General features: G+C 38.7%; 1 protein-coding gene across 5 annotated transcripts in view; it reads left to right on the forward strand.

Annotated features, from left to right (window-relative positions):
- Positions 1-14,497, forward strand: part of LOC129763551 (RYamide receptor-like) — a 453,048-nt gene that overhangs the window by 96,060 nt on the left and 342,491 nt on the right. For all 5 annotated transcript variants that reach the window (XR_008740961.1, XM_055762748.1, XM_055762744.1 and 2 more), the window contains one exon: positions 745-943. Coding sequence is in view for 4 of the 5 variants with exons in the window: in XM_055762748.1 (XP_055618723.1) it covers positions 745-943 (199 nt within the window). In the remaining variant the exon portion in view is untranslated. The remainder of the gene's footprint in view (positions 1-744; positions 944-14,497) is intronic.

Here is a 14,497-nt window from a genome sequence, read left to right on the forward strand (position 1 = left end):
GAATGGCTAGTCTGGGTTTTTGGAAGAAAAAAAATAAATTGATGTGTATAATTGTATATAATAATGTATATAAAATAGTATATAATATAGTCTTGAATTTCGTCTAAAGATCACTGACACAGTTGTATCGAATAGGTGAGGAATAGTTTCAATTTGGTAATTTATGTATCTTATGTTTCTTCGCAAATAATATATTGTGCTTCGGTGTACGGGAGATACATATTTATTGATGCAACATTAGCCGCACGTGTACATGTTTTCTCCAGAACTGTGCTTTTTGAACCTAGTGTTTCCATTACGGAGAAATATTTGAAGCAGATAATTTCCAGAATAAGATCAAACGAACATGAAACATACACACATCAGTTTTTTATTGTAAATTGACGAAGGAATGCGTTCTTCGCTAATGACAATGGTTTGCCATACATCAAAAGGTCTCATAGATGCACTCAATTATTTGTTTCATAATTTCGATTTTTTATGGTTTGTTCTCTTTTGCAGAACATAATGTTTCTTTACCGCCCCCATCTAATTGACTGTAAATCAAAACCCAATAAACAATAACTGTACGCCACCGCGCTAAAGTTCACCCCAAATTACTCCTTATTAGCTAATAAATCATTCATTTACTGCCACTGAAAGTCATTACCGAATTTCAGCCATTCCATCAGTAGCAGATAGCGAAGATAGCGAAGAAGCGCTAAACTGATGTTTCGCATTATTTCCCCTATCTCCTCCGCACAGCCCGATCTGCAAGGAGATGTGGCCCTCGAAGGAGCAGGAGAGCTACTACTCGACCACGCTGCTGATGACTCAATTCGTGATACCCCTGCTGGTGTTAATTTACACCTACACCCGCATCGCGATCGTGGTCTGGGGCAAGCGGCCTCCAGGCGAGGCGGAAAACTCCCGGGACCAGCGGATGGCCAGATCTAAGCGCAAGGTAGGAGAAGGACGACGGTTCATTATTAATTTCCAAATGTTTATTTCTGTTTCCTGAAACGGTTTTTTTTATTCGCTACGACTGTTGGGGAGGGCAATTCCAATTCGAGAAATTATCCCGGCTGACTGACCCACGGGGAAATGAAATCGATTATTTCCTCCTGACTGGACTGCAGATGACGACTGGCGTTAATCATGTTACGGGAAAATAACGCGGCTCGGCTGGTTGCGACTGTGGGAGGCGTGAAAAAGGTTATCTTTAGCGCATTTCTGTGGCCTTCTATTCAACTTAGTTTGGTTTGTAAAATGTAACAAAATATGAAAAAAAAACGAAATTAATTAGACGAAGGTCTGCAAAAAGGAAGAAATTGACAGAATAAATGTGTTTTTCCGCTAGGTATTCAGTTTGGTATTCAAAGGCATGTGAAAATCTCGGTAACGTTAGGCACATTTTTGTTATCGTTGTTCATTTCTGCTTCGTCTCGGCGATTAAGGAGTAGTAAAAAAAATCATTTTAGGCTCGGAAACGTTCTGTAATTAATACTTGCGAGGTTTCAGCCAAACCTACGTTTTATGTGTTTCGAAAGAAAGACTAATAAGAATATAAGTAACGGGATATTAACACGTTTCCTCAGTGTTGCGTTGATTGGTTCTTATTGTTCCACAGATTTGCGTTTTTATTTAGTCTCAAATAATGACTGGAAGGAACAACAAAGCGCTCTCGTGACCAAGCGGTTAGCGACGACAGAATAAATGGAAAATTAAATTTCTGTTCCATGTTTGTCTAAGTGTGCGTTATCAGATGCGAAAAGAATTAATGCTCTTGTAGACTTGCTTCAGCGCTAGTTCATGGGTTAAATCGCAGAACTGTTCATTGATTGATATTCTGATCGACCCCGTTGAATTTACCTTTTACTATAAAATTCCTAGTAGTTCTACCATAACTCATCATTACAATATCAGATTTTTTTCTGACAAAATTCTCGTTCAAGATATATCAACCTTTTGCAAATAACATGTTTCTCCGTTACATGGAATAAAGGGCGAACACGAAATTTTTGCGACACATTCAATTGGGCATAACTTTTTTACCATTGGGTAAAAATCAACCAAATTTTGCACACTTTCTCATTGATGTGTATTGTCTACATGCTGTCAAACTCGAAGTCGTTTCATCGATTCAACGAAAATGGAGGTGAACCAACGCGAGTCGAGAGAACAAATTATTTCCAAACACCTGGAATTTCTTGACCTGTCGCCCCGGGAAAAATGTTGAACACTCACCATTCAACCGTCTCCAGAGTGTTGAAGCGGTTCCAGGAGCGGTTGACGTTGGATCACGGCATAGGAGCTGGAAGAAAACCGGGACCGGAGAACAAAAAGACGGAGGGAAAGGTGAAGCGGATGATTAAAGCAAATCCCAACGTCTCAAGCCGTGATTTGGCTAAAAAGATCGACATGTCGCAGAGCTACGTCCAGAATGCAAAGAAGAGAGCTGGACTACATACATACAAGGTACAGAACTTCCCAAACCGCGATGAGCGGCATCAATCGACGGCTAAAACTCGGGCACGGAAGCTCTACGAGAAAATGCTGACAAAATATAGCTGCTGTGTGATGGACGACGAAACGTGTATAAAAACCGATTTTAAGCAAATTCCGGGGTTGGAGTTTTTCACCGGCAAGAGCAAGTTCGATGTGGACGACAAATTTAAGAAGAAGAAAATGTCGAAGTTCGCCTCCAAATATCTCGTTTGGCAGGCCATCTGCTCTTGGGGACTGAGGAGTGAGTATTGCATTAGCAACGAGATAAAACAAACTTCTGAATTCTAAACGCGTGTATTTCAAATGGCACGGTTAAAATTTCCTGAAAGTGTTTACAGTTTGTCATTTAGTGTTTATAAATCTATAATTGCTTCGCTTACATTTCGTGGTTACTCGTAAGCTTCACCCAGATCGGGAATCTTCCTGTTCTGACTGGAACCTATTCAGCCTGTGTAAATTATGTTTTTTTACAATTGTATTAGTTGTTTCTTTTGTATTAATTTCTATAAATTTTACCGTTTTTCAGCAAATTTCAATTTGATCTTTTCACGTCCGCAAACTGACGTTGGATGTTCTAAACAGCCTGGACGACCCAATTCAATTCCTACAAATGATCATAATTCAATAAAGTATCGAGATCGAGTCATTAAATAATTAGTTATTTTGTACCTGATCTATGGATTCGAAAAGGTCTATTCTCAACACTAATGCTCGCAAATAAATTTTATAAAACTTTAAATTCAAATTCAAATAATGATCACTTCTGTTCTTTCAATTGATGCTTCCAGAATAATCTAGAAATTACATTTTTTTCTCCCTATGCATTGACGTTTCCCTGCCTACTTGTAAATGTCAACTTCACTTCGTTAGTAATAGTTTTTAAATAATAGGTCTCCCGTTAATGTGATACCAAAGTAGGTGCGGCGTCACGTAAGGGGCGTACGCAACAGTGAGCCTTTCGTGACAAAGGGCACAGTAAATGGCGAGATCTACAAATCTGAGTGCCTCGAGAAGTGCCTTTTGCCGTTCTTGCAGCAGCACGACGAAGCTTCGCTATTTTGGCCAGATTTGGCATCATGCCACTATTCTAAAAATGTCCTGGAGTGGAACGAGGCCAATTCTGTCCATTTTGTTCCATAGGACATGAACCCGCCAAACTGTCCGGAGCTGCGCCCGGTGGAGCAGTACTGGGCAATAATGAAGCGGGAACTTCGTAAGAGCAAGAAGACAGTCAAAGCCGAGAAGGACATGTTAAGAAAATGGAAAAAAAAACTGAGAAACTGGTACCGGATGACACTGTAAAGACTTTGATGGAGGGCATCAAGCGAAAATACGTTCAATTTTACACTCAAGGCTCCATCGATTAACTATAGAGATAAAGATATTTCGTTAGAGCAAACATCAAATGGACTAACAACGCTTGTCACTATGTAATTGTAGAACATAAGGGAATTTAATTTTCCGAATTTTCGCTTTTTCTTTCAGACTTTTCCAAAAATTTTCAATTGTCATGTTTGATTGGAATATTTTTGGTTGAAATATGTGTAACAGTTTTATGAGACCCCCTCTCCATTCCACAAGAGGGAGAGGTGTCATACCATTATAGAAACATTTCTTATACCAAAAAACCCTCACATTTCAAATTGTGCTTGATTAGTTCCCGAGTTATGCAGAAGTTTGTATTTCATTAGTATGGCTGCCCCCCTTAGGGAGGGGGAGGAATGTATTCATCATAGAAACGTTCCGTGCCCCCTAAAACCTTCACATGCCAAATTTGGCTACTTTTTCTTGATTAATTCTCGAGTTATGCAGAAATTTGTGTTTCATTTCCATGGCAGACCCCCCCTTCTCTTCTTAGAAAGATGGGTGGAGTGTTGAACCACCTTAGAAATGTTTCATGCCCCCTAAAACCTTCGCATGTCAAATTTGGTTTCATTTTCTTGATTAATTCTCGAGCAATGCTGAAATTTGTGTTCCATTTGTATGGCACACCTCCCCCCCCCCCTCAGAGAGGGGGGAGGGGTCTCAAACTATCACGAAAACCTTCGCCGGCACCAAAAACCCCTACATACCAATTTTCATGTTGATCGGTTCAGTAGTTTCCGAGTCCATAAGAATCAGACAGACAGAAATCCATTTTTATATATATAGATATTTAAATGATCCGATCTTGGCAAAATATGCACTATAAACTTCGTAGTTGCTCTTCGTGATGGACCTGAATCAGGGAAATGACAAAATGAACAAGATGAATGGCACTTGGTATTTGTAATTCATTTACATCGTGATAGATTCATTGATTCGAAATTTAAATACAGTAAAATTTCTATACTCAGTGAAATTGTAACGCAACAAAAGACTAAAATTAAATACAAACACAACCAAATATTTCAGCGTGATGTTTCAATAATACTAGTTCCATGAGAAACATTTAAAAATTTATACAACCATTCCATGCCTCGCAAAATATTAGACCCGTATTTTTCCATTAAGGTGCCCATTTCCATTTTAGGGTGGAGCAACACTTTACCCTTTTTCCCAAAAAATGACGTTTTTCAAAAATTCATAACTTTCGAACTACTTGACCGATTCAGACGATCGACATATCAAAATAAAGTCAATCAGCTAGCATTTCTTGGAAAAATATTGCACTTGCAATATTTGGATTTTTGTCTTTGAAATAATCGATTGTATTTGTTTTTTTTGCTGTTCGCATGGCTTCGGACTAAAGGCGCTATATATTTTTTGAATATTATTTTGAAAGCTGAAAGCTGATGTTTTCCACATAACATATCCAAAATCAGAGAGGCGTGATTTTTGACGTAGAACTACGACTTTCATTAAGGGTACCACATCGGAAAACAGGCCACGTTTTTTATGAAATAAAGTTAACGTCAATAACTATTGTTGCCGCGAACGGATTTTGGCAATTTACGCACCAAACGAATCGGAAATTCCCTAATATTTGTTTGATATGCTACACATTACAATCTACGGGTGTGGAAATGGTTAAAATTCATGGAAACTATAAGCGTTTTCATTTTCCCATTCATTTGTTCTGCTGTTTTGTGAGCATTTCTACCAGTGCCGTCAGCATCTAGCAACTAATCGACGAGCAACGAAGGGGAAATCTGGCCTAGAGGCGAATGAACTGAAAAGATTAAATCCTCTCAAAGCCAAAAAGAAGAAGAAGGGGAAATCGTAAGATTAAAGTTTCCGTGAATAAAGCAAAAGAAGAGGAACGAAAGGGAATATTTGCATAGAACATAAACAGTGAATCTCGCTGAGGAAAACTTTCATTCTTCGTGAGGACACCGACTAGACAACATCGTTGCTGGACGATCCGAACGGCGAGGGATCGAGTGCCTTTCTCAAGGCAATGAGGGTGGAGGTGTAGTGCTGGAAGAGTAAAGTTTTCCTAGGGCCTTTTTCAAGGATAGAGACGAATGAACTAAAAAATTTTAAAGCCTCTATAAATCATTACCTGACCTGACCTGGCAAACTTTCAGACTCGTTCTGTTCTAGAGGCAATGCACATCGCTTGTTTTTCTTTGTTTTGCGTCATCGCATGTCTTCGTTTCGGATTGCGTGATAATATTACACATTGTAGAATGATTACATTGTAGAATGAAGTGTAAAAAGAGTAAAAAGGAGTAAAAAGGAGGGCATACACATGAATCTATATCTTTTTTCGGTCTGGGCCGTGTATGTGGCAAAGTATGCGAGAAGCTAGAATGCGTGCATATTTGCAATGTGTCTCTTATTTCGCGCGCTCATATTGCTCATATATTGCTATAGTATATATCAGCCATTCCATGCCAAACCGATATAGTGATTCTCAGATCTCCGTGAAAAGTAATTTTGTTCTTTGTCGTAAAATATTAGACGCGTATTATATTATTCTTTTATTGGGATGTCCATTTTCATTTTAGGGTAAAAAATAATTTTTTTCCCTTTTTTCCAAAAATGCCTTTTTTGAAAAAAAATCATAGCATTTAAACTACTAGACCGATTTCAACGACCAATCGACCAACGAAAAATAGTTTACATGGTTTTGGGGACAAGGGCGACATTTTTTTTTAAATATTTTTTCAGCTTCGGATTTTTCACATGACATATCCAAAAATCAGAGAGGCGTTATTCTTTGTTCTTGAGTTATGATTTATCAAAATTAACCTATGGTCCAAAAAATAATGGACCCCCTAATAAACTAAAAAAAAAAATATTCTGCGATAAGGAACAAAACTACCGCTTTCCACGGAAACTTGAAAACCGCTATATCGGTTTGGCATGCAATAGCTGATATTTTATGCAATTGATATACACCCAGGTTTTATTAGTATTTTTGTATAAACCATATTCAAATGATTCAACCTTCGTTCGTTTGTGTATTTTATTAGCGGACGTGGTGCCATCAGTCATTTAGATGGCGTAACCTTAATTTGCCTAAAGCAAGACGCATCGTTGACGAGCTAGAAGACTTATTGAATGAACACAATGAATTATTGAAATTCTTCAAATCACACATGTTAGAATTGCAAAATGGCTATCACACTAATGCAATCAATCCTGATTAAACACCGGCTGAAGAGTACGTGTATAAATTCAATGAGCATGTTGTTGGAGACATTTCTGGAATCATGGTAGGTGACAGAACAGCGACGCAAGAAAATGCAATTTGAACAGGAAACAATAATCTAGAGTGCATCGTCGACACATACCGTTCAAACGAAAAATTTCCCGGCCACTCCGAAGGAACAACATTGATATTGTATGAACTATGAGATTCCTACAGATTCATTATGAACATCATTTCTCAGTTTGAATCAATATTCATTATTCATTAATGTGGTTAGTAGGAGACGTAGCAAACAAGAGGGTGTACTCGACGGATTTCAATGGGTGTCGCATGCGATTCCTACGACAGAGTCAAGAGAAGGGGCGTGAGGAAGAATACAATTCCTAGCGAGACGCTATCATGAGCAACACCAACACAGCCTTTGCTATTGCCAGGCCAAAACGCATGCGTTGTCATGACATTGCAGCACATGTGCTCAAACAAAAAATTATGTCTTCGATGAGTTACATTACAACATTACACGTATTGTGCCCAACATGTTGCTGGATGTATTCGATTGAATGACGAAAGCGAGGATTACCTAATATGAACATTTTAGTTCGGTTAGTCAAAAAAATATGCATGAGGGAAACCATAGTGTAATTTCCTCGGAAAGTCTTGACCCATCTACTGATCAATTACTTATGTTCACTTATGTTCTCAACTCAAATCTCAACTAAGTACTAATAAAAATGACGCAAGTAATACGGCGAAGACGGCGAAGTTCCTCTAGGAACGTTAATGTCATTTAAGAAGGAGAAAACTGTGGCAACCTTCCCACTCAATTCGACATAGACGACATTGATCTTCGTGTTATATTTCTGTGGAGCGAAAACGGTAATAATTTTTTGGGTGAAATAAACACACTGTTAGAACAAAAATTATAAATAAAAATTAACACTGCTGAAAAAATAAAAAAAGGCTCGTATGTGTATTCTGTGTAACAAAGTAAGATATTTTCTTCAAGTGGGGAACAACCTTGAACGAAAATTGTTTCTGATATTGAGTTTATTCTTTGGATAAAGTTTTGGAGGAAATGTGAAGAGATTTATAGAAAAATAGTTAAGTTAGGACTATGTCTCTTTTAAGTATTTAAACAACATCGAGTAATATTCTTCATTCAAATTTTAATAATTCACTCCACATATACAGGTGAATAGTTTTAACTTTATTCTGCGCCAAGCCAAGGTTGCCACAATCCAAAGCACGATTAAATTTAAGTCGAACGTATTTCGGAATGCAAAAGTTGATTTAGATCGAATCCTGAGCTCCGAGCGAGGCTCAAATCGATCAGATTCCGGAGTATGGGTGACTGTTCGTTATTGTTACCACAAACATGGTTAATTTCTCGGATCTATAGTTTTTACCATCTTGCATGTCAGATGAAAAACATACAAAGCGTTTTCCTAAAGATTGCACCGACGGCACGATCACTAGCGTAGGCGGATATCCATTATATCAACGAAGAAATACTGATCATGACGGACAATCATTCAGAAATTTATTTATTTATTTACACAGAACAATCACGAACGTTTCACTTTTGTTTATCGAATGACAATGTCATTTTCGGCAGCATAAACATCTAACACATTTCGTTGAAATCGTTTCATTCGTTCTATTTTATCAAACATATCATTTTATAAATCGAAACGCACTTACAATACATTGTTTTTTTTTGAAATTCAACAACCGCCGGGTCAACTAGTATTGTTATTTAAACATTTATAACCAAGAAAAATTATCTGAACGCAATTATGTTGAGGCATGTCAATCGCATTTGTAAATTGTGGAATGTATAGTGAGGATGATAATTCTTTATTCACTTTGTTCAAAAACTAAAGACTCGTATGGGTTAGATGCCACTTTATATTCTTTTTCACTCTTCGTGAATTTTATTTTCTATTCATATTTTTATCGCATAAATCAAAATACAAAATTCGATGCCGTTAGGCATCCATATTGATGCCAAAACGGAGCACCATAGAAACATTCATTAGCTGTGATACTATATATCACAAGATAGCAGAAACGGATCAAAAAGGACACTGTAAGATTTATGTCTCTGCTACATCTTTTTGTATATTGTCGCTTATTTATGGCAGCGAATAGTGAGTGGAAGAAATCACAACTTCCTCAACCGAAGCTGGGAGCTTTATGTGCTGATGTATCCTGAATAAAATAGAAAGAGCACACATACACAGGAAGTGAATTGGAATCCCATAGAAAACACTTTCCTATATAGGTATATTTTTTGTTTCACACGTGCACAGCTTGCGGCCAACAAAATAATACAAACATTTGCTATTGACACATTCACAAGAATAAACTAGTCTTATAGACAACGCCAGCTAGCAGCCACTTGTCCGACGAATAAAGCGAACTAAATTATCCCTTCCAGTCACGTCGTCAGGACACATCAGAAGAACCCTCTTCGTTCCACATAAGTCTGTTGCCGGCAGCAACAGGTAATCTCCTGCATTTGGGATAGTCGTACAGAAGTGGAGTTACCTAAAAAAAAGAAGTTTCACCTAAAGTAGGAAGATATGTGCGATTCATCCACGTGTACGAATGGGGGAGGGGGAGGGGCCTTCGATAATGTAGTCCAAAACACTTGGCAGCCATACGTCTGTGGGGAGCTATTTCGAAGAAAATGGAAAATTCCAACCTTGCGCCGACTTTATGTCACGCATTAATCATTTTTCCTCTGAAACAGTATCCTTGCCGTCAAATCATGATAGTCATAAATCTTTCTCGCGGCAATGAAATGTTTTCGTGCAGCAAAATCGCTATCCGCTGTCGGTAATAAACAGTGTGTATTTTGCTACACCTACAGCCGGGTTTTGGCTGGCAATTGTTTCCACCGGCCGGCATCGAAAGGCGTCATGCGTCAGGACTAGCGAGAGCCCGTTTAGTAGTCGTCCATAAACATAAATTCACAAATTTCCTACTCCTAATGGTGATTTAATCGCACCTTGTTCGCGCTAGATCTCGAGACACAGCGACATTGCCATCCCCCCACCCCTACTGAACCGGGAAGAGGATGTTGTTACGTAAATGGCAACTTCCAACGCTCCCAGGTTCCACGTGCGCCCCTAGTGGCACAGTAGGAACCGGATGCCAAGAAGCAAATGGAGACACATTTTGCGACCAATTACTCGCGGACGATGTCTTTTTTTATTTCGCAAGTTTGGCGACGGACGCAATCGAGTGACACCGGCGACGACTTCCAAATGGTGACATTTTTCGAAGCGAATTAATTGGATTATGATTGTTATGATCAGGCTCCGGCTCCGAAGCAGCAGACCATTCGAGTGCGCACCATTGGGCAGAGATGGAGGAATGAGAGGAGAGAAGAAAAAAAAATTGTGGATAGTCACCAATGGACAGGTCGGGTTGAAATTTGAAACGGCAAAATATTGTAACATCCGTCGAGTTGTTCAAAACTTGTTCTCAGAAAGATACCAATCCGCAATGCAGGATAAAAAAATGATTTTGATCCGCGATGATTTATGACGGACACATGTTGAAGAGTTGTGCTGAAATAGGTTGAATAGCGAACTCATATAGTAATGCATCGAAATCCGGACGCTTAAGCGCTTACGGATATGTATAACTACAACTACTGAAAAATATTGACATATCATAGCATGAAAAATTAGCGTTCCTATAGAATTAGAAGACCCTCATCATCAAAATCATGTTATATTTGTTCAAAATTTGGAATTTCTTTCATCATGTCGTGATTAGGGATTGCATTACCGTGCCAAAATTTCAATAACCGGTTATTCGGTAATGCAAATTTCATTACCGGTAAAACAATACTTTGAAACAAAACCATTGTCTTGAAGAAACGGCTTTTATTGACAATGATTAGTTTACCAGAAAACATTTTGCAGGATTTTGCAACTTAGTTTGTTGTTTAAATTAATATTAAGGGACACAAATAATGTTAATTTTGTCGTCTTCTAATCTAAATAGGATCTCATGGTAAAAACGACACTCTAAGGATTTCCACATATTTCCAAGACCTCCCATGTTCATCCGATTTCAACTGTTCATGAACTATTCTACTCATACTCTCTTGATTATTTTTATTATTTATTTGTTATTTTAATTATTTTTAGATTATTTTAGGGTAGAACTCGAATTTTGATAGAATACAAAAACTGATGTTTTAGGTGAAATAAATGAGAGTGCGGGTGAAATCGACACCCTGTCGGGTTAAAACCTCTAGAGAAACGAATGTAAACTTGTTACAAAATGTAGGTGATGGACAAATTCCTACTCCTGGTCCGGAGTAAATACGAGAATTCTGATTCCAGCTTAGTTGAGCAACAACGGGGGTTGTGCCCAGGAGCGTTGAAGCTCTTCCAGGCTTTTTTTCTTGACAAGCCCTATTCAACGTTGAGAGATAGTTCACAACATAGCTGTGATTAAAGCACCTTCTCCTTTGGTGAAACAATGTCGTCATCATCCTCCACTTTTGATCTCTGTTTCCGTTACACCACCACTTGTTTTTGCCCGTACTATCGAGTCAGTTTATTATAACTATCGCAAAGCCCACTTCGCGTCAATGAATCGTTTCTTTCTTAGTATCGATTGGGACGAAATTTTGAATGACCATGCCATAGACAAAGCCACATCATCCTTGAACAATGTATTGCTTTACGCGATCGAACAGTTTGTTCCCAAAAAGGTGAATAGTAAACCACCCCACCCACCATAGCTGAATCACAATCTAAAACGCCTGAGAACAATAAAAAGATCAAACCTACGGAAATTTGCTAAATATCGCTGTGACTTGTGGAGAAACCGGTATTCAGTTGCGAACAAAAATTATAAAAATTTGAACAAAGTCCTGTGTAACGCCTATAAAAATCGCATTCAGTCAAACCTGCGTGCCAACCCAAGAGGTTTCTGGAGACATGTTGACAGTCAGAGAAAAGAGATTGGTTTGCCTGCCGTAATGATGCGCGACAACGATGTTGCTGATACCAAAGAAGGTATCTGTGAGCTGTTTCGGAAGCAGTTTAGCGGTGTTTGTTGACGAAAAACTCAATAGCCATCAAATTTCTTCAACTATTAGCAACGTTCCCAGCCTGTCGTCTGTTGGTAATAATCCGTCAATAAATGCCATTATTGTACACGATGCCTGCAAAAAATTAAGGATTTCTTCAAATGCTGGACCTGACGGTATCCCTTCTATTATTTTGAAGAAGTGCTCAAGCAACCTCTCGACACCGTTGAGCATCTTGTTCCGCCGTTCCATCCTCTGTGGTACTTTTCCAAATGTGTGGAAGAAGCCATTCGTGTTCCCGGTATTCAAGAAGGGTTGCAAGAAGAACGTCAGGAATTACAGAGGAATTGCCTGCCTATGCGCCATCTCCAAACAATTTGAGATAATTATTTTGGATTACATTTCCCATGCTTACAACAGCTACGTTGCAGATGAACAACATGGATTCAAACGACTATAAAACTCGTTCTGTATACTTCGTACATCGCCCGCTCTCTAGAATCTCGAAATCAAATTGATGCGGTGTATACAGATTTTTCTGCAGCGTTTGATTTAATCAACCACGACATTGCAATAGCTAAGCTTCATCGTCTTGGATTCAACGGTTCTTTTTTGAAGTGGCTTCATTCATACCTCACTGTTTGCGAAATGTCAGTGAAATTAGGAGACACTATATCTACGTCTTTTCGCGTAACATCAGGTGTTCCTCAAGGCAGTCACCTGGGTCCATACATATTTCTGTTGTACCTTAATGATGTAAATTTTAGCCTCAAGTGTCTGAAACTTTCATATGCGGATGACTTTAAATTGTTCCTCCCAGTGAACTGCATCGAAGAAGCTGAGTTTTTATAACAGCAATTAGACATATTCGCCCAATGGTGTGTAACCAACAGGATGTTTTTAAACCCTTCCAAATGTTCAGTCATTTCATTCTCACGCAAGCGTTCGTCAATAAGCTTCGGATATAAGCTGCATGGTGTTTTACTTGCCCGTGTCAACACAATCAAAGACCTCGGGATTATGTTGGATTGTAAATTAACCTTTCGAGACCATATATCCTACATCGTATCTAAAGCGTCCAAAACTCTTGGTTTTCTCTTCCGCGTCACAAAGGATTTTAAGGACGTACACTGCATTAAGGCTCTCTATTGCTCATTGGTACGATCGATCCTTGAATATGCATGCGTGGTTTGGTCACCGTATTACCAGAATAATGTTCAGCGAATTGAGTCGATACAGCGAAAATTCGTTCGTTTCGCCTTGCGCAATTTACCGTGGAATGATCCAATAAACCTACCTAGATACGAGGATCGCTGCAAATTGATTGGACTGGACTCATTAGTTTCACGCAGGAACGTTGCCAAGGCCCTATTTACCTCCGACTTGATTTTGTCGAACATCGATTGTCCTGAGCTCTTTCGGTTGATTAATTTCAACATAAATCACCGTAATTTACGATCTCAGAACTATTTATAAATCCCATCAACCCGAACAAATTACGGGTATAATGAACCTATATCTAGCATGTGCCGCGTATTTAACCGTTGTAGTGTCTGTTTCGATTTCCATCTGTCTCGTTCGTCCCTCAAAAAAATGTATTCTATTGCTCCTAATTAACTTGATTAGTTACAGTAGTATATATTTACATAGCTGTAGTTTGTAGTGGTAGTATTATAAGTAGTAGTAGTAGTTATGAAGCATTAGGGCATCCATGTATAGCCTGTTGTCTTTGTAATATAAAAAGAAAAGGACGCATTTTTACTGTCAGTGGAACATAAACTAGGTATTGGTTTTACCCTGATTGAAGTTGTCGGTGTTACCCCTAATGGGCTCGAAATTTCAAAACAACGTTTTTCATCATCGATAATCAACAAAACCGCCTACCGTCTCACAAAATACACTGAACAATGATCTAAGATGAATTAGGCTCACAGAAGTATCGAATTTTCCAAAATTTTCCGACAAAAACACTTAAATTTCACTAGCGAAATTTTACACGAACTAACACCTGTTTGCAGTCCGGTCCTGTTGTATGGTTTGTTTTGACAGTAAAGCGACTTCCGCAGCTGTAGGGTGAATCGGAACGTAAAAAATGACAATTATGTACAGGGAACATCGGAGAGAATGTCTTCTAATTGGGAAAATCAGGATGTGTCGGGTTTACCCTGATTTCCCCCTACGGAAATTTCCAGAAGAGGAAAACGGAGGTTCAGAGTCCAATGATGTTGGCCGTACAGTACGAAGAGCATCGAATACCATTGCCATGTATTTGCCTCTGATGCCCTCTGTACGAAAACATGACGTTGAGCTTGGGCTGGACGTTGATACCTTTGATTGCTGCAATCGTCAAGTTTTTCCTTGATGCTCAATAG

Source organism: Toxorhynchites rutilus, chromosome 1 (genome assembly GCF_029784135.1).
Source record: "Toxorhynchites rutilus septentrionalis strain SRP chromosome 1, ASM2978413v1, whole genome shotgun sequence".
Taxonomy (NCBI): domain Eukaryota; kingdom Metazoa; phylum Arthropoda; class Insecta; order Diptera; family Culicidae; genus Toxorhynchites; species Toxorhynchites rutilus.